The sequence below is a fragment of the Sprattus sprattus genome, assembly GCF_963457725.1.
Source record: "Sprattus sprattus genome assembly, chromosome: 13".
Lineage (NCBI taxonomy): Eukaryota > Metazoa > Chordata > Actinopteri > Clupeiformes > Clupeidae > Sprattus > Sprattus sprattus.
This window is the reverse complement of record NC_137911.1, coordinates 14,957,308-14,977,928: the sequence shown is the minus strand read 5'-3', so window position 1 is coordinate 14,977,928 and position 20,621 is coordinate 14,957,308. Positions and strand designations below refer to the sequence as shown.

The window sequence follows — 20,621 nt, the reverse complement described above, 5'->3', positions numbered from 1 at the left end:
AAAACCCAACACCTTACTTAGGTGTATACTCGGCATGTTCTCACCACCAACTTCCAACAGCTCACTCCAGTAAACAGAACATGCTCCCCCTTATAACTTCCCCTCACATTAACAGACATTAACACCAATACAACACCTCACTCCAGAGTATGAACAACTGTGTTCACACTACAAACTCCCAACAGCTCTCTTCCCCTCCTTAAACAGGCATGTGTATTAAACCCTAACACCAACCCCAACAGCTCACTTCAACTCTCCAGTACAAGTGTATGTCCTACATATGTTAAACCCCACCACCTGCCAACAGCCCGCTTCCTTTCACGTTAACAATCATGTGTATTGTGTGTTCGCACCAGGACACGAGTGAAGCCTCCTTCACCACGGCCTCTTCCGTGGGGTTGAAGTCCAGAGCACTCTTATCCAGACCCAGCAGCTCAGCGATGCGCTCAGCACCGTACAGATCCCCGTACTTATTGATCACCTGCAGTGCACACACAGAGAACCAAAAACAACAGCTCAAGGCTGTTACAATAGATCTGTTGGAGCACATCCACCGGCACTTGAAGATCGATAAGAAACTGTCCGAATACTTAGTTGAATGCTCGAGGAGGTACCAGGTTCCATTGTTATTTCTATTCATTATACGGCTCCTCAAAATGTTGCAAAAACTTTCATTTAATTGAATGAGCCATCCCAGTGTTCAGACGTCTGATATATCTTTTTAATGACTTTATAAAAAATGTATGATCACTGCCGTTGGCTACGGGTTTTGTGCTTTTGATTCACATCTTTCAGATCATTCCACAAGTCTGTTCACTTTTTGTAAGAGAAATTCACGGTATTTTGAAGTCAGCAAGTAATACGATGCTACTCAACACCTCAACACCTGAAACTTAGTTCTATTTGCGTGAAGAACTATAGTATTTGTGAAGAACCACAAAACGGCAACAAAATTACAAAAAAAATGATATTTTGGAGGAATGCTTTTTATCGTTTTAGCTCGTAACCGCATAATACATTGGAATAATGACATTGCTGCATGTCAGGGTCCTGTTTCATTCTTCATTCTTTCCTGTTTCATTCTCTTATTTTCCAGTACTACCAGTGGACTATACATTATCCCTTACATATCAGGAACTCTTATTTCAGAGTAAAGTTAAGAGGCACATGTGTGCATTGATAATCCTTCATTGCCTGTGTTTTATTTTTTAATTTTTTTAATTTTTTACATTTGGTGATTTGATAAGATGGCCGTTGAATATTGGATGACATAATAGCATTCAGTTTTTATACAACAATGAGTTCAGGTTTAGCGATCTAATTTCTGGTTGAAAAGAGGCATTCAATGAAGGGGAGTATCCTTACCAACCCCACTTTCAGTCACATCATATTGTTTAAATGTGACGTGCTTTGAATTTTGCTTTGAACTGTTTTTTTTTTTTTTACTGATAATGGTCACATGACATCAAAACACTTGACACGACTGTCATCAAAACTTATGACACATATGGCATTTGTAATGATATATTTATTACATGCTAATGACAGCCCTATAAGAGAAGATTCATGTGAGGTGTTACCCAGTGGAGATGGTTGATAGTGTTTGATTGTTGTGACACTATCAGCTTTTAACGACTGAAACAGTGTAATGAAATTCATTTTTTGAACTGTCTGCGAGGGATGAAAGGCTCTGGTATTTTTTACTTGCCTTGCGTTTGACAAACTTATCCCAGTAGTTGTTTGGGAAGGATCTGCATGAAAGAGAAAAACAAACAATCAAGTAAGTCACAACCTAAATAAACCAGGTGTCTCTGAGAAAACATTTACATACTGTTGTTCCATGATCCAAGTGCAGGGCTCACTTCAGTAATAATTCCATTTTTGTGCCAGGTGGTAGAGCTGATAAAAGATAGAGTCTACATTTCAGGCTAAAGGTTGTTGATATTTGAACTCAACTTCAAATCAAATTTCACCCCTCCCTTCTATGCTCCTGAAGTCAAATGTTGATTTACTCACACCCCAGATAGGAGCTCACTCTGGCCCTGGTCCAGAAAAATCTCAATGCTCATAACCAGTGCTGGGCTCAAGGCATCCTTCGGTGACCCCACCCCTTCCCTGCCCTTCGCTGTGGTCCTGTCTGGTTTAAGTGTGGCCACTCACGGTGTGTTGATGACCAGCCGGTCCCACTGTCCTTTGATGTCATCGTCGGAGGGCTGCTCGGTGATGTAGAGGCCGTCGAACTCCAGCTTCCTAGCGATCTCTTTCTCCCGCTTAAACACCACCAAAGGCACCTTCAGCACACACAGACGTAGCAGGTCAACGGCAGATTAACACACACTTTCATTTCAGAGGTACATGACCTACAGTGAAAAACAGGGATGTTCCTGTTTCAATCTACTTATTGACAAATATGTGTGTGAGTGTGTGTGTGTGTGTGTGTGTGTGTGTGTGTGTGTGTGTGTGTGTCTGGTGTGTGTGTGTGTGTGTGTGTGTATGTTTGAGTTAGTTTGTTTGTACGTGTATGTTACTACGTTTGTGTTGCACATGTGCGTGTGAGGGCAAGTTTCAATCTGCTACGCTGGCAAGCAATTTAAATGTGTTCTATATGAGGTGGAAGCGGATTGATGAGAATGTTGCAGAGAATAACACAGCATTTGTAGCAAAAGATATTAGATGGTAGAACCGGGCCGAAAACAAAGCACAACAAGACAGTACAAACCAGCAGACAATAACAAAGCACCATTAGATTGTAGAACACCACTGATCAATACGAGATCAAACCTTCAGATTGCATAACCCAGCAGAAAGAAGCAACGCAACACCCACCAACTCAACAGAAATCAACAGCTTACCATGAGACGGTAAAGGCCATACGGAAAACAATACGCTATGATTTGATAGTGGAATCCAGCACAATACAAAACAGTTTCTAGTAGAACCAAGCAGAAAGCAACGATACAGTGCTTGTAGATAGTAGAACCCAGAACACCAATATACAGTCCCTTAACCTTGTGGAACCTAGCAGAACCCAGCATTCTACCTTGAGATAGTAGTATCCGACCACACACAGGAAAGAGATGACGGTGTGCAACACGGCCAGGAATCGGAGTGTTGGCGCCATGTACCCCGTGCTCTCCTGCAGCACAAAGTACTCCATGGCTCCCTCCTCCTCCTCCTCCTCCACCTGGTTCCTATTCCATGGGTCCTCCTCCTCAGAGTCCTCCCCCGTCACCTGTGTGGGGCGTAAAAATCATCACCTCATCAATGTACCCCAAGATACTCATACATGGTTTCCCGATTGAGGGACAAGGCTGATGCTGTTGGAGACTCTATGGGAATCTCCCCTTCCAGGGCGACTGCTAAAGCTGTATAGCACTAAGGGCCAATGAATTGATAAAAAACACAGCATCATGCACGCAATCATCCTGCGTCTAAATTCCCAACCCCTGTCTGCATGTGTCCTATCCAAATTGCTTCATTGCAGCGTCTCGTTCCCTCGGATTGAGGCTCTTGTCTTCTATGTAGAACATGCGCCATCTGGGCCTCGATGGGGGGGAACATGGCTGCAGTTTCGTCGGAGGCTGCGCCATCTTTAGATTCCTCTTTGGATTCCGAGGAGTTCACCGCGTGAAAAGCGGCTCTCCGGTCTCATAGACGTGTATAGCCAGTCTGAATTCAGTGAGCATGGTCAGGGGATAGGACAGCAGTGCCACAGTGGCACTGTTCATCTTGCAAAAGTTTGCTTCCTTTTCTCGAAGGCTAGGGCTGGGTAAAGATATCACAGTATGGTTAAGGAAGGTAATATGCTCTGACAGGTCAGGCTTTAGCTTGCAGAAGGTGTTGAGTCATGCAGAGGGAATGAAGAGGACACATGCAGACATGTGTGTGTGTCTAGTAGTAGTGCTACACAGCTTCAGCAGTCGGCCTGGAAGGGTTGATTCCAGCAGCGTCTCCGACGCGTCGTCTCGTGACCGATATGAAGGGGAACTCATACAGGCGGAGGCATGGTGGCACTACTTCAGGTTACCTTATAGAACAGCAGAATGATGGCACTACTGTATGTTACCTTATAGAACAGCAGAATGATGGCACTACTGTATGTTACCTTATAGAACAGCAGAATGGTGGCACTATTGTAGGTTACCTTATAGAACAGCAGAATGAAGTTGATGGCAAAAGCCACAAACAAGGCCAGGAAACGGAGGTTGTAGAAGTTCCTCGCCAGGTAGTTCTGGTAAAAAAAGAAAGTCCATATCCATTAACTATCCCATTCCTCAAACAAAATGAGCTCTGATCAGCCTTCATACAGAGCTTGGTGCAGTGGGATAATACAGCAACCAGAGCCACCGTGCTGATGGAATGAAATATTGTCTGTGTAGTGAGCTGGTTTAGATGTTACATATGCTAACACATTCCATAGATACTGAATGAATACAAACCAGCATCTTGGTCTGATAGATTTCAAGCCCTGCGAAGAAGCTAGCCATGAAAGCTTCCGGAGGATGCTTTTTCTGCCGGGGACGGTTCTTGGGGGGTCTCTTCTCCCCCTCTGCAGGGGTGTCTGGGGGTGATTCATCTTTATTCTTGTCTAGATCCTTCTTCTCCCCTTCCTCTAGACTGCAGAAGGAACAGAAACAAATCTGTAGATCATGTGTTCAGAGCTCCAAGGGGGATGTTCATTATTAAAGTGGGTTTACAGTTGGAAGAGTGTCACAGTGATTAATAAAACAAAAAGACAAAATAAACTGTTGGGACTGTTGCTGCTTGTATTGTATGGATATTATTTTGCCTCTCATGGTATATTATATTTCTCCTCTAATACATACACATTTGCTAGTCAAAACAGTTTTGAGTTTATATTCTAAATTGTTTTATAGCTTATCACACTGATACAGTACATTACGACACCTTTAGTTGTTTTGACCAAGCAAGTTGTCATAGTCGGTGACATGTTCAAAGTTCAACAGATTTTGACTCAGAAAAACACGATGTGTGATTTTGTGACAAAGCATGTTGTCATTTTACAAACTATAAACCCACCTTCACAATTTCTTGACGGTCAAGATGCAGAATTCACATGAATAACAATTTATATATATAGTGCTGTGTCAATGTGGCCTATGAATGTTTCTAGTAGTCTTTGAGGCACTCACTCTGTCTTCTCTCCATCTCCTCTCTGCTCAATTTCACCTTCTTCACTTCTATGTGCCGCCTCCTTCTGGGAGAACACAGAAGACACAAACGTCAGGACAGAACATCGATCTCACATACAGTACTATCACCTCCAAAATGCTTTTCTTCTCATGGCTTTAATCACCCGAGTTCTTGATTTCTGTTTACTGTTACTACTACTGGTTTTGGTCTATCTGAGATTCCTATTATATGTATTACAAAAGTGTCATTATCTTACGGAGAGATCTCATTGATTTCAAAATCATTTCAAAAGTTGTCTAAAATATCATATTTTGGTAGGAGCTGTGGCGCAAGCGGCAGCCACAACCATGAATGGGCTTGAACACCCACCCCGAGTCGAATCCGACCCGAGGCCGATCCCACACCCCAATTCTTCTCTCAAGCTCATTTCCTGTCAAAACCTTCACTATCATATATGATTAAAGGCAAAATGCACAAAAAGAAATCTTAAAAAAACACACTAGCAGTTTTTGCACACTAGCAGTTTCAGTTACCTATCAGACGGAAACAGTACAATTTATGATATAGTCATATAAGGACAGACAACATAACCGATGGACACCTGAGCCTTCTTCTGCTTCACCGCTGCAGCTAAGGAGGGGGCATCCACCCCCACCACTTCCGACACGTCTCCCAGCCCCGGCTCCATGGCGTACTTCCCCCCCTCCTTCTTGGGATGGATGTTCAGCAGCTCAGCCATGAGGTCGGCCTCCGCCTGGTCTGCCGCCGCGTTCTGCTCCATCTCCGTCACGGACAGAGCCTCACACGCCTCCATCTTCTCCGCCTCCAGCACGTCGCCGTGGATACCGAACTGCGTAGGGTCAGGCATGTTGCCCAGGATGTCCGTCACCTTCATGTTCTTGGCGCCTTCCACCAGGCCGCCGCCAAACATGGAGGTCCACAGGATGTGGAAGAAGCCCCAGACGAGGCTGTAGAGGAAGCGGAAGAGTCCCGTGAAGATCACCCAGAAGAAGGAGAAGAAGCCACGCACCATCTCTCTCACGCTCATCTTCCGGAACCTCTTGTACTGCCGACACATGCTCTTGAAGGTCAGAAGGTTCCAGAAGCTGGATAGGCTCTTCTTCATGGAGACGCACGCCACGGTGAATGCAGAGGAAGACTCCAGGGCGTTGTCCTCGTCCTCCTCGTCAGGCTCCTCGGCTACGCTCTGTGAGTCGTCTTCCTCGTCCTCCTCGGGACGTTCCAGGGCGTCAGGCTCGGAGATCTGTGAGGCCAGCTGCATCTCGAAAATGGTGTCCTCGCAGAAGTTCACAAACAGCTCCATCTTTTCGCTCTCACCGCCCTCGTTGACCACGTCGAAGATGAACTGCCTTTTGGACTCCTTCACCTGCGGCTTCTCCCACTGCGTGCGGCTCGACTCGCTGATCTCAAAGTAGACGCGCTCAATACGCTTGGCGCTGCCCAGGATCTCGATACGGCCCAGGAACGGCTCAAAGTAGCTCAGCAGGCTTTCACCCAGGTCCAGGAAGGTGGCCAGGCGGCTGTCGTGGGGCATGTGCTCCGAGAGATTGGTGAGCAGCACAGCCACATTGAAGCCGATGTCCTTGGCTGGCTCGTGAAAGCGCTCCACGAACTCCTCATAGTTGAACATGTCGTTCTCGTCGGCCTTGACGCAGGAGAGCAGGAACTCGATCTCCGACTGCGAGTACTGCTTCTGGTTCTCCATGGACTTCTGGAACTCCTTCTTGGAGATGGCCCCTTTGGTGTCTGGGTCGTACTCCTTGAAGTTGTCTGAGGTAGTTAGGTCCTTCAGCTTGAGGAACATGTCAAAGAACTTAAGGATCATCTCCACGTTGTTAGAAGACTCCACCAGCGTGTCCACCATCTGTTTGCCAATGGTGCCATTCACCACATTACCTACATAAAATATAGGGAGTTCAATTTAGTGGAGCAAGTTCAATAGAATAATATTATATATTGACTACTTATTGTTCATGTTTAACCCCAGCATAAAGTACTAAACCTGACTGTACATAACTGTCAGAGACACACTAAACACCAAACTGGAGAATATAGATATGAGAGATGCAGATTTTTTTTTATATTTGGGCTTTTTAGCCTTTTATTTGGATAGGACAGTGAAGTATTTTGGACAGGAAGTGAGGAGGAGTGAAGAGTTGGGGAGAGGATGGGGAAACAACAGCAGGCCGGAATGGAACCTGTGTCCCCGCGGGCATTGTAGCCCGTAAATGGGGGGCTTATTGGCTCGCGCTACAGTGCCCCCAAAAAGATGCAGAACTGTTGACTATGAAATAGACATTAAAATCTTTAAAATAGTATTTTCTGTGACTGTGGTTTGTTTATAAATAAGTATAATGGCAGCTACATGTGTGTAGATTCAGCAGCTATGGCATGTACAGTAAGAGGTTGAAAGGTTTGAATAGTGTTTTAAGCATCTGTGGCATCTTCTGAAGCCATTACCAGTAATGAGGATCACAATTACCGCTAACCTTATTGGCACAGCAATTATAAACCAGCTCAATCTGTTCACTTACGCCTCCAGAAGGAGAGGACACACAGACTGTGTGTGTCTGTTATTGAGAGGGAGATAGAGCGTGTGTGAGTGTGCCAGGAGACCAAGATGGCGGTGCACGCACATTGCGAGACTCAGCATCTCTCCAGTTTGCAGTGCTTTTTATAAGCTTTCTACCTGTATCCTGTGCAATGACAATAAAGTTGAACATACAGTTGTTCTAATCTGTGTGTTAGTGTGTGTCGAATTGAGATAGAGTAAGAAAAAGAATGTTTGTGAGAACATTTAAGAGAAAAAGAGAGAGAGGGAGATATGGAAAGAGGATGTGTGTGTAATATATATAGAGAGAGATGGAGAGAGGGCGTCTGAGAAAAAGAAACAAAGAGATATGTTTCATGATATAACCTTCCAGAAGAGACAGCATCATGACGATCATGTCCTTCTGCAGATCCATCAGCTCCTTCAGTAACTCAATCTGGCTTGAGTCCTGGGGGGACGACAAACAAACAAACACATATAATCAAAACCAAAGAACACAAAAACAACACATTAACAACAACACTCTCCCCTATAAATACCACCACTGCCCACCAACATGGCCCTCAAACAGGTCGCCATCGACAAACACCCACGGCCAAGGCTCCAGCTGAGGGCCACCCACCCAGAAAAAATGTGGACAAAGCCATCCCCCTTGAAAAATTTACCATGCAACAACAATGTGTCAAACGTAGACCATGCCACTCGAAAATCTACAATTCCTTATGAAAATAATGTTTAAACGTAGACTATGCCCCTTGATTTTTTTTTTTTAAATCGTTGTTCACCCAGAAGGGGTCAAACGTGTGTGTCTGAGACAAGACGATATGAGACTAGACAAGAGTCTAATACCGGTGAGTGGCATTTTGCCACACATCAAGGCCCCCCTCTGTCCCGGCGCCATCCATCACCGGTGCTGGCTAATGTCATTGCAGTCAGCGGGAGCAGATGGCTGTCGGCGGCTGACTCATTTTGGGGGCCTCGGCGCCGCCGCCGGCTCAAGGCCCCGGGCTCCCGGGGTGCCGTAAATCTGACAGGAGGCCCTTTGATTAGGTTAATCAAACGGCCATCCCACTGCCCGCTGATCGGCCGGTTATTGCCGGTCAGCTTTTGATAGTCACTTAGAGCATGAATGAGTGTGTGTGGGTGTGGATTAGTGCGTCATTGTCTGCCTCTCAATCTGTGTGTGTATGTGTGTGTGTGTGCGTGTCTATGTGTGTGTGTATGTGTGTGTGTGTGTGTGTGTGTATGTGTGTGTGTGTGTGTGTGTGTGTGGGGTGTTTTGTGATCTATTGTGGCTGTGACATATGGCCCAGTCTGCACCTTCGCTCATATTAAAAGTCTTGAGAGAGTGATATGATCATTTTTTATCCTCCAGTTCCTTGAACAGAGGGGGCCCCCTAGTGGCGGATAAAATGCTGTGCCATACACACTCTGTGAGTAATGATACTAGTCAAAAGGTCAAGCCAAGTGTGCTAATAAGATACTGATGTTGCATTGTCACACATGATATACATAATATAAAACACATTCAGGCTCTGGGCTCTGTAAACCCCCTTGAGACAATTATATCGTTTTGGCGTTCAATAAAAAGAACTGAATTTAATTCAATTATAGAGACACGAAATAAGGAAAACCTGTGATTTCTCTAAGATATATTGACACAGACTTTAAAGGGGGACTTGATCAGTTAATCTTCATCCTTGTTATGATACCTGAGACAACTTCATCTGCATGTTGGCAAACACATGGAGGAATCCCACCACTGCATCCCACAACCTGCTGTGAGCCAGACTCTGCTGGTTCCCTATACAAGGGCCCTGAGAAAGAAAGAGAGAGGGAGAGAGAGAGAGAGAAAGAGAGAGAAGAGAGATAGAGAGAAAGAGAAAGAGAAAGAGAAAGAGAGAAAGAGAGTGAGAGATGATGATGTTTTTATTGTCAATCAAGACCAAGAGAAGAGTTAAACTGATGCCAGGTCAGCTCATGGTCATTTATGCAGGTACAGAAAGCTGACTGTTAAAACCAATCAAAACTAGATGGGCACTCGCTGAGTGCAGACCTCTGCCAAGGCCAATGGTGTGCCAAGGCCAGCAGAAGTCAAAAATTGCCTGCAAAACAAAATCTTACAATGTTCATTAATGAAAGTGAAAAGAACCTGGAGCCTCCCCTTTATCTGGATCCGCTCCAACATTTAATGGGATCCTCCCTGGCCCATGATACACACCCCTACACCAAGATTCATGAAAATCGGCATGGTAGTTTTTGTGTAATTCTGCTGACAGACAGACAATAAAAAAGTGACACGAAAACAAATCCTCCTTGGCGAAGAAAGTACGCTTTGGGGGCTATTCTGCAGTGTTCGATAGTAAGTATGCCTCTGTCTTAAAAGCAGAATATCTACCAATTCAATAACATGATTGCTTGAAAAGCAGATGTGTGACATGCTGATATGAAGTATGTATGAGGTTTACCTGTATGTACTCTGTGAGGGAGTTGAAGATCTGTTTTGCCACTGCCAGAGCTGTGGAGAAGTTTCTCTGCCCAGCCTCGTCCATGACATCTTTCCCAGAGTAGTACCAGTAAAAATCACTGATAGACTCCTGATGATGAAACAGTGATATACAGGCCAGTCGTCCACGGGACAAAATTACAGCCAACATTAACGATTTCGCTACTCTTAAAACTTATTACCAGCCTCATCAGCTGTCCTTTTCATAGTGGGTGCTCTTCCCCTGTGTAGTTTAGTCAGGATGAGTGTGTGTATGTGGGATAAGTGTGAGTGTGTGTATGAGTGGGACTAGTGTGGGTATGAGTGGGATGAGTGTGTGTATGAGTGGGATGAGTGTGTGTGTATGAGTGGGATAAGTGTGTATGAGTTGGATGGGTGTGAGTGTGTGTATAAGTGGGATGAGTGTGTGTATGAGTGTGATAAGTGTGAGTGTGTGTATGAGTGGGACGAGTGTGTGTATGAGTGGGACAAGTGTGTGTATGAGTGGGACGAGTGTGTGTATATGAGTGGGATGAGTGTGTGTATGAGTGGGATGAGTGTGTGTATGAGTGGGACAAGTTTGTGTATATGAGTGGGATGAGTGTGTGAATGAGTGTGAGTGTGTGTGTGAGTGGATGAGTGTGTGTGTAGGAGTGGGATGCGTATGAGTGTGAGTGTGTTTGTGTATGAGTGTGAGTATTAGTGGGATGATTGGGACAAGTGTGTGTATGAGTGGGATTAGTGTGAGTGTGTGTATGAGTGGGATGAGTGTGTGTGCATGAGTGGGATGGGCATGTGTGTATGAGTGGGATAAGTGTGTGTGTGTATTAGTGGGATGCGTGTGTGTGTGTAGGAGTGGGATGCGTGTGGATGAGTGTGTGTGTATGAGTGAGATGAGTGTGTGTATGAGCGGGATGAGTGTGTGTGTGTAGGAGTGGGATGAGTGTGTGTCTGTGTATTAGTGGGATGAGTGTGCGTTTGAGTGGGATGTGTGTGTGTATTAGTGGGATGAGTGTGTGTGTGTGTATTAGTGAGATGAGTGTGTGTATGAGTGGGATGGGGACGAGTGTGTGTATGAGTGGGATTAGTGTGTATATGAGTGGGATGAGTGTGTGTATGAGTGGGATTAGTGTGTATATGAGTGGGATTAGTGTGTGCATGAGTGTGTGTATGAGTAGGAAATGTGTGTTCATGAGTGGGATGAGTCATACCTGCAATCGGAGTAGGTAGTCCACAGTGCTGATGATAATATTCACGGTGGTTGTGTTTCCAGTCTGAGTCCGCAGAAAATTCTGGAAGTCTAAGAGAGGAAGGGCATGGAAGTTGAATTCAGAGTAGGAAACCTTTTTTTTTTTTAACTTTTACTAGTTACTTCCCTTTTATGAACGCATTGAACAGAGTCCCAATTAATATAGTTTGTTCTTATAGCTGTGTACTGTACTACATGTAAAAATACTTTGCATATCTCAAGTTTACACATGACTAACTCTAAACTCAAACACTAGCCCAGAGCACATCCTGTGAAAACATGTGCTATTATTATAAAGTACAGTAGACTTACTAAACAATTCATTATTAATTAAATAACAATTAAGAATTTAGTACCCAAGAACATCTCATTTTAAGTGTGTTAAGACATGTCTTTTGCGGTTGATAACCACGGAGAAGACTTACCATTGTTGTGGCCCTCACAAAGCAGCTGTAGGAACCTAAACAGGTCTTTTGTGAACTCATCGTTTTGAAGAACCTTGGAACCTTTCAGAGACAGGAGGTTATATTAAAGAATGGAACTCGGTTCCCCTGAAGAAAGGGGGGGGATGATTATTTAAACATCTCGCCCCTCAGGCACATTCACGGGCAGTGCAGTAGCTCTCGCTTCCCCATCTTGAGCTGAAGGCTGAACTTTACACTCACAGACTTAACACTAAAAAGGGGCAATGTGCAGCTCCACTGGGCATCGATACGATATCTCACCAAAGGGGCTTAATCATTCCGTGCATTGGAAAATAAGAATACAATTAAAAACCCAGACAGACTCTGCTGTCTTTTTTCCCTGGTTTTGTCAAGGAACAGACAGAGGGCCATATCCTCCCATTCGCACCCAAGTCCATTTTTGCACGAATCCAGATACACACACAAATGTTCAGTTAGGTTCTGTTCCCCCCTAAGCGAATGGACTTTCGCATTAACCTTGTGAATGTCATTAAAACCCTGTATGTTTCACTTAAATAATCTCAAATGAAAATGGTTGTTTCTCACAAGCCTAACAAAGAAACAAAATAACAAAATAAATAAGGAACAAAAATAGAGCCCTAGTTCAATACTTGTCCAATTGATATAGTTAATTGTCCTTAAAGTTTAAGTTTGGACCCAAAAATATCTTCAAATAGGGCTGTGTTGAAACATCCCAAAGTTTGGGTGAATACGGCCCATAGTCTGGGTGTTTTTCATTCTTATTTTCAATGGATACGCCTGGGGAAAGGGGTTAGTACGGCCAATGCTCAAGAAGGACAGGATCAAACCTACAACAGGGGTGCCAGTTCAGTAGAGAGGTAGATAATTATACATTTGTTAACTGTCTATATGAGTTATTCATCACCACGCAAAGCACTTGCGCAATACAATAAAGAGATTCAGCTCACTTCAATGTTACTGATCTATCTGCATCTGCATGTTCAGATCTATTTTATTGTGGGAGTTAAACATTCTTGCGACATGTCTGTCAAGCATGCATGGGGTTTCTGCAGACCAGAGCAATCGATCACTGCATTCAAGAGAGACGGGGAAGGGATTGGGAGGAGGGGGGGTATCAGGGGGAGATGCAGCACTAAGGAAATGAGGAGAATCTAAACCATGTATTTACCCCGCTCACTCACGTTGACTGCGACCGATGAGTTAAAGAAAATGACAGGAAGAAACAAACAAACAAACACAAACAAACAAACAAAACAGCAGACATAAGCAAAGGAGAAGACATTGAATTTCAGTAACAGGAAGTAGGAACAAACAGAGAAATATATATAGATATATATACTGACATTAGACGACACTGAACACACATTTATAGACTTTCAAGTATTAGTATTAGTATTGATTTTTTTTTTTTCGTTTTCCTGTTTTTTTTTCAGGGCAAAAATTGTTGAACTGGAGGTGCGAGACAATATTGGGCTAAAAAACACCATCACTTATGCCTGGTAACATGAGGTGGAAATGTGCTGAATTATGTATGCATACTGATTCAAACTCAAATTGCATCGTCACGACTGAACTTGATGGCATGGCATGGCGATTTGTAGTGTGTGTTTCCTCTTAAGGTGTTCTCTAGTCGGTGGTGATGCTACTGCGCTAGGCACAAGTGTCCACAAACAACACTAAAGAACAGATTCACCTGCTAGATAAACACACACATACACAGCCGTATACGTGGAATGAATGAAATTTATCTCTGTAAACAAATAGTTTCATAAAAAATGATGTCTTGTTGAGGTAATGCTGTACCATGTTCATATACGTAAGTCAAACATTTCCTTTTAGTTTTACTGACAAATGGTACGATACCTCATATGGAGGCAAGTTAGCCAAATGGTTTAGCTACAACGCCCCACAAGAGCACACGTGGAAAACCAACGCCTCCCGTGTATCTAAGGATTCTAAAACCTGGTACCTGAGAAAGTCTAGAGAGACAAGTGTTTGAGGGACTTTCCATTCTGCCTATCAGTCTCTTAAATCATACACCGTTTGCTGTCTTTGGGCTTCACTGCTAAAGAGAATTCAGCGTTTTGTCTGAGGGGAAATAAATCAATGTGAGGCTGGCAGCCTTTTACTTATTGTGCTACAGCCTTCTGAACAGGGTTGTTCCAAGGCATACTAAACATTTTATGGAAAATAAAAAAAGACACATTACCATCCCACTCTGTGTACATTGGTTTGTGATAATACTCTCAATTAATAGAATGCATAATTATACATTCTAAACACACGCTATCCATGCTCTGTCCCCCTCTGGCAGAGCTGACTCTGTTAATTGCTTTGTGCTGCGGAGCCCACACAAGTACTTCAGCAGATGCACTGCTAGTGTTTGCTATTCAACTGAAAGGATTTCTTAACAGGGATCCAAATATCTAACAGCAGAATTTTAAAAGCTATTTCTGGGCAGAGAAACAGCTGAATCAATGGAATAGATCACAGCTCAGGAGAGTATAGAAGTTCTGGAAGTTTATTTGGGAAGCTTCGACATCTTTTTCTGTGGTGTTGCTCTTGGACAATATGTTAGTGCACCAGGCCATCAAACGTCATGTTATCACTAGCCATGAAGGATGAGACAAATAGCTGTTCCACTTCAAGAGGAAAATAAACTGAGCAACTATGACTTGGGCCAACTACAAATTTGTCAGTTATTTAAGAGTACCTCAGTTTCAAATTCATTATACACAATGACATGACTAAAACTCGAACTTCAAACAGAGACCATGGTCCAGCATTATGGCAACAGGACTGAGCAGGCTTAGGAGGGATGACACTGGATCCTCAACACCTGCCTGTGTCAACAACTCAAGAAATGGCCAACGAGGACGAAGAGAAGAGTATCCAAGAAACTCTTTAACCCTCACAACTGGCGTACATAAAAAGGGCTTTGTCACAGTCCGACACACTTGAGTCACACTGTAGGCATATGCTCCTACTCTCCTCTACATACTCAGTGACTGCTTTTCACGGGACTCCATCAAAGGCTAATGAAATTTCCTCAAGAGTCGGTGCAATTTCCTGCGGGAGGATTCATATCAGCTATGAATAGCATTACTGTCTCGCCTCAATGCCGCGCTCCTCACCGGCACAGTGACATCCCCAGCGCTCGTAATTTGGTGTCTGCGAGCTGGAAATTGTTCCATTGTTGTATATGACGTGTCATTGGGAAAGCAATGGCCAGGAGAGATAATTGCTGCTTGTATACAGCCTATTTGACTACCTCACCCCTGGTATGATTGCCCTTGTCTGGAAGAAAGAAAAGAAGGAGAGATAGAGAGAAAGAAAGAAAGGGAGAGCGAGAGAGAGACTTCTCACCCTTGCGCTCCTCATACTTACTTGATCCCTCCTCAGTCACCATACCGAGACCTTCAGCTTTGTTTTGCCTCTCAAAGGCATTGAGGTCCAGGACACTGGATGTGGACAGAAAAGAAGGGAGAGAGAGACAGAGAGACCAGTGATGTGAATAGCACAGAAGTACTCTTTTATTCAGAGGATATGACAATATACTGTGGAACGTATTAACTTAATTGTAAAGTTGGATTTACCTTTGAGATCACAGAGTACACTATGACACTGTCAATAACAACTTCAGGAACGGCATACTATAACTAAATGTACACATCCAACATGTATACTAAATGTTTGTGCTTTTGCTGATTTACTTAGGATACGCTTTTATCTGTAGAGACTTGGCACAGGTGGGGTAGAGCATTATGTGTGTGTGTGTGTGTGTGTGTGCTCCCGTAGCACTGAACCCATGACCTTAATATTGATACTGCCTTGCTCTATCCACTCAGCCACAAACCAGCACACTATCTGACTGAATAGCATCAACTTCACCTGAGCTATCTTTAAGTGGCTAGCGGTCTGTAAATCTATTTTTATCTGACATTTTGTAAGTCGCTTAAGACAAAAAGCTTTTAAACTATGAATACTATATAAATATGAATATGTGATATAAATACCATAAATACTATAACTACCTGCCTGACATAATGTCATAAACATATTATCCCAAAAGGAAAAAATACTACTTGATGATTGGTTGACACAGGTGTCTGTTTATATGGACCAAAAACAAACAAATCTGGTCAAAAGGCTAATCAGGGTTTTTGGTAATGTTTGGTAATGTTAGGACACATGGCTCAAGTACAGTGTTGCCCATGAATGGCATGTGATGGAGGAGGGGCAAACCTGATGTGTCTTACCTGCATGACTGCATAAGCCCTGATAAGCTCTTGAAGAAACCAACATCCCTTTTCTCCTTCAGGTAATCCAGCATTTTCTACAGAAGAGACACTTCAATTATAGAGCCATCTGAGTATAAGAGGCAACGTGTGCTTATCTCTAAAGCACTGTGTCGTACCTGCTGGACGATAATATTGCCGCCGTTGAGAATGGAGATGCCTAATTTAAGAGTGTACGTCACCATGGGACCCAGTTGACCTGAAGTTACAAAGAGACCAGAAGTCAGCACAAGTGTGTGTGTGTGTGTATGTGTGTGTGTGTGTGTGTGTGTGTGTGTGTGTGTGTGTGTGTGTGTGTGTGTGTGTGTGTGTGTGTGTGTGTGTGTGTGTGTGTTGTGTGTGTGTCTATCCTTACCTTTGCTGGCACTGGTCATTTGTAGGACCATCTCAGCGGCCCCTCGATCATGCAGTCTGGCCTGCTGATACAGGGTCTTCTGCTTCTCCATCTCCTTTTCCTGTCATTTTACACACACACACACACACACACACACACACACACACACACAAAAGCACAAATAAACTTACTTCAATGGAAAGGCTACAGCACAAAGACACAAAGTCAAAACCAAAGTTAAATGTTCTACCTCAAACGTCTTCCCCTCTCCCTCATCCTCTTCTCCATCTTCTGCACAGCTCTGAGGACAGCGAGGAAGGTCATTACAAGACTATACAAATACATTCAAAGAACAAAGCAAGCTCATCCGGTATCTACAACTGAATCTACAGCACTACATTACAGCTGCATGGTAGCGATGGCTAACAGCAAATTTAAACCATTCCTACAAAAAATAACTATTCTTTGTCTGTACCTATGCTCTATTGTCTTATTTTTGCTTTGTACTATGTATTACTTCTATTGACTACATTACTACCATGACTACTTTTGACTACTATCTTATAAAACACTTTGTGTCGCCTGTAGTACAATAACAAATGTAATAGTACAGCACACACAGGTGGGATTAGGCGCATCCTTACCTTTGCCATCATGTCTGAGTATGCTATATAGAGAGGATCCTCTTCTAAAGAGCTGGGGAGAACACGTTCATGAAATGATTAACATACAAACATATGTCATACATATTAGAGCTAAATACAAAGTAACATACATAACCTTGAAATTAAAAGTAGTTTACGTTTAAGGCATTTGTCCACAGTGACTTACAAAATGTATTTGAGGGAAAAAAAGAATATTAAAAACCTGTGAGAAATAACCAGTAACAATAACAATATAAAATATATGATTAAAGGATAAAGATAAATAAATGTATGTGCAAATAGTTAATAGTTATGCTGTATGCTGTTTTGCATGGGTTGTATGTGCAAATAGTTATGCTGGATTCCTGAAGTGGCACAGCCTTTGCTAAAGGCTACACACACTACCTCTCGCCACAGATGGAGCAAGCACAGTGTTGTGCCAAGGCTCCAGGTATGGGTTCTGTTAGTCTGTTTGTAGGAGTGTGTGTGCATGTTGGGACCCACATGGAAAAAGTCGGTAAAATGTCCATAATATTCAGGAATAACACATAATAATGGCCCCTTTCTTTTTCTATGTTTACCTCATGTCACTGAAATAAGGATGAAGATGAATGAGGAAGTATCAGTGTGAGTAAAAGACACAATATGTTTGTGTTAAGGAATGGATGTGTGTGTGTGTGTGTGTGTGTGTGTGTGTGTGTTTTTTTGTGTGTGTGTGTGTGTGTGTGTGTGTGTGTATTAGTGTGTGAGAGTGTAAGAGTGGGCGGGAGCAGGTGTGTTGGCAAAGGTAGATGGATGACTTCTGTCTGCTAGCGGATTGGCAGCAAATATATATATGTGGGTGGGATTGGGATGCGGAAGAGGAAGTGTGGATAGCTCTGAATGAGGTGTGAAAGTGTGTGTGTGTGTGTGTGTGTGTGTGTGTGTGTGTGTGTGTGTGTGTGTGTGTGTGTGTGTGTGTGTGAGAGTGTGTCTGTGTGAGAGAGTGTGTGTGAGAGTGTGTGTGTAAGAGTATGTGTGCATTTGTATGTGATGTGTGTGTGTGTGAGAAAGAAAGAGCGAGAGCCAGCGACAGAGAAAACAGGATAGACAGAGAGAGGGGTAGACCTAGTAGAGGCTGTGTGTGTGTGTGTGTGTGTGTGTGTGTGTGTGTGTGTGTGTGTGTGTGTGTGTGTGAGTGTGTGTGTGTGTGTGTGTGTGTGTGTGTGTGTGTGTGTGTGTGTGTGTGTGTGTGTGAGAGTGTGTGTGTGTGTGTACCTCCGCTCTGTGAGAGCATTATGGCTGAAATGCAGGATGAGCTGATGGAGAGGATCTGGCTGCTTCTCTGCTTCCACCTCCTCCTCTTCCTCCAATTTCACCTGCGTCTTCTACACACACACACACACACACACACCAAGGTGGTCCTTCACACTCTCCTCCACATACTGCTGCACATTACATGATAAAGACACCAGGTTTCTGTTACAGACCTTAATGTGAAGTTAATTCCAGTGAAATTAGTATATTTTTACTGCCTAAGTACAGCCTATGGCACTGTGCAGCCTGCAGTGTAGCCTATGATACTTACAATAGTTACTTATATAGTCAATATAACAATTACGGCATCATTAGCCTTCATACCCATAATACTATTAGTCTAAATGAGAAAATAACAGCAAGATGACAAATAAACTGTGTAAGATGAACCTCACAATCAGAGGGATCTGCTTGTCTCTTTTTCCCATTCTGTTCTTTGTTGTTCCACAGGAGAGAAGTGAGGATGCATGAGATGGATCCAAACACAATGTGGCATGCAGGCAAACAGATACACACAATCCAGAGCAGATGACATTGCGATGGCTGTATGGTACAGTGCAGGTATGTACTGTATGTACAGAGTTATTATAAGAGGGGCAGGTTTTGAGGAGATGCTGTTAAGCATGGGTTGATAAGGCTTAAGGCTACTGAACTCAAACGAAGGAAGCATAATGCATTAGAAAATGCTATGCAAATATATTATGACTATATTTCTGGTCAGAGGCTGGGTGCTCTTTCATACTTAGGTCATTATATGAGCCTATGTCAGAATGTCACATTGTATGACATAGACACAAACACCATCATTATCTACCTGTCTTCAAATCGGATTGCTTCATTTACTTCAAACCAGTAGAAGACAATCATATTCTTCTAATAGATTACAGATTACACCTGTTGATGAAACGGATACCCTTCTCAAGGTTTTTGGCAGCGATGCCTTTTACGGAGAATGATGTCGATGGCATCACGACACAAAATTTACGAAAGGTGCACTTCCATAAATTTCAGGGGTAAGGCTCTGGCCATCGTGCCAGGATGCCCTCTTACCACAAGCACATTCTTAAGCCTGACTACCTTAAACCTGACGGGAATATCATGCGTGCTCGTGTTCTTGAGGTGGGCACTAGGACTACAACACGGAACCGGGAACACTGAATATGGTCGGTGACGCCCAAAGTGATGGCGAATTGTGCTTGCAGAGCGAATCATATCCACAGAACACAGAATGAGGGAAAGAGAAAGAAAGAGAGAAAGAGAGAGAGACAGATTGAAAGAAAGAGAGAGGACGCGTACATCTAAAGGAGGGGGTGCTAGTACTTACTGCCAAGTCCTGCACTAGCTTCTCCTCAAAGGAGTAGGTCTCTGTCTCTATCCAAATTCTCTGATAGCCCAAAAGGAAGAGATTAATAGAGCGATGCCTGGAGGGAGGAGGAGGAGGAGGGGAGAATGAAAGTGAGGCAGGGTTACCAGGGTTACAGTGGAACAGGAAGTGAGGGTTCAAATCAGGAAGCGCTGAACAGGAAGAGGTTACATTGTTAGTACAAAAGCACTGGTATATCTAACTGGTCATCAGAGCCATACAGTAAAATAAGCTGTAGAGATCACTGAAATTTCGAATAATACTGACATTTTGATTAATACTGATAGAACTGCAGTAGGCTCCTGGATAAATGATTAGGCAGAATCATATTATATGAAACTATGTTTGAACTACAATGTGGAAATCTTACAAACACAGAAACAAAGAATCCCTTAATTCAAAAAATGTGTATTCTTTAGAAAATATGTATGATTCGTATGATACCGTGGAAACAAAAATCTTTACAAAAACACGAGCATAGAGCAAAGCACAAATTCATCTTCAAGGTGACCTCAATTGATCTTGCATTAACCAGCCCTGACACTGACCAACAGCATTTGCAGATGTTCAAACCCTATAGGCTGACCAGTGAGATTGACAGCACAAACAACCAATGGGAGTTAAGGTCCACACCATGATATTGGAGAAGGGAAGAGGAAAAAGGAGGAGGAGAAGGAGGAAGAGGAAGGCAGGGTAAGGGATGGGTGCAGTCACAAACGTTCCCTTTAGCATTACGTTACCGTTAGCATGGAGAGCAGACTGTCATTGTCTGTGTTCTCA

The 20,621-nt window shown here is 43.4% G+C and overlaps 1 protein-coding gene across 1 annotated transcript in view; it reads right to left on the bottom strand.

Moving 5' to 3' along the window:
• Positions 1 to 20,621, bottom strand: part of LOC308374408 (ryanodine receptor 3) — a gene marked incomplete at both ends in the record, with an annotated part of 180,276 nt that overhangs the window by 6,094 nt on the left and 153,561 nt on the right. The window contains 21 exons of the mRNA XM_080850185.1: positions 354 to 481; positions 1,709 to 1,751; positions 2,161 to 2,291; positions 3,041 to 3,232; positions 4,145 to 4,231; positions 4,440 to 4,617; positions 5,154 to 5,218; positions 5,756 to 7,071; positions 8,093 to 8,174; positions 9,439 to 9,543; positions 10,195 to 10,323; positions 11,423 to 11,511; positions 11,886 to 11,966; positions 15,273 to 15,367; positions 16,166 to 16,242; positions 16,324 to 16,403; positions 16,560 to 16,659; positions 16,789 to 16,839; positions 17,183 to 17,234; positions 18,440 to 18,549; positions 19,803 to 19,899. Coding sequence (XP_080706311.1) covers positions 354 to 481; positions 1,709 to 1,751; positions 2,161 to 2,291; positions 3,041 to 3,232; positions 4,145 to 4,231; positions 4,440 to 4,617; positions 5,154 to 5,218; positions 5,756 to 7,071; positions 8,093 to 8,174; positions 9,439 to 9,543; positions 10,195 to 10,323; positions 11,423 to 11,511; positions 11,886 to 11,966; positions 15,273 to 15,367; positions 16,166 to 16,242; positions 16,324 to 16,403; positions 16,560 to 16,659; positions 16,789 to 16,839; positions 17,183 to 17,234; positions 18,440 to 18,549; positions 19,803 to 19,899 — 3,288 coding nt within the window. The remainder of the gene's footprint in view (positions 1 to 353; positions 482 to 1,708; positions 1,752 to 2,160; positions 2,292 to 3,040; positions 3,233 to 4,144; positions 4,232 to 4,439; positions 4,618 to 5,153; positions 5,219 to 5,755; positions 7,072 to 8,092; positions 8,175 to 9,438; positions 9,544 to 10,194; positions 10,324 to 11,422; positions 11,512 to 11,885; positions 11,967 to 15,272; positions 15,368 to 16,165; positions 16,243 to 16,323; positions 16,404 to 16,559; positions 16,660 to 16,788; positions 16,840 to 17,182; positions 17,235 to 18,439; positions 18,550 to 19,802; positions 19,900 to 20,621) is intronic.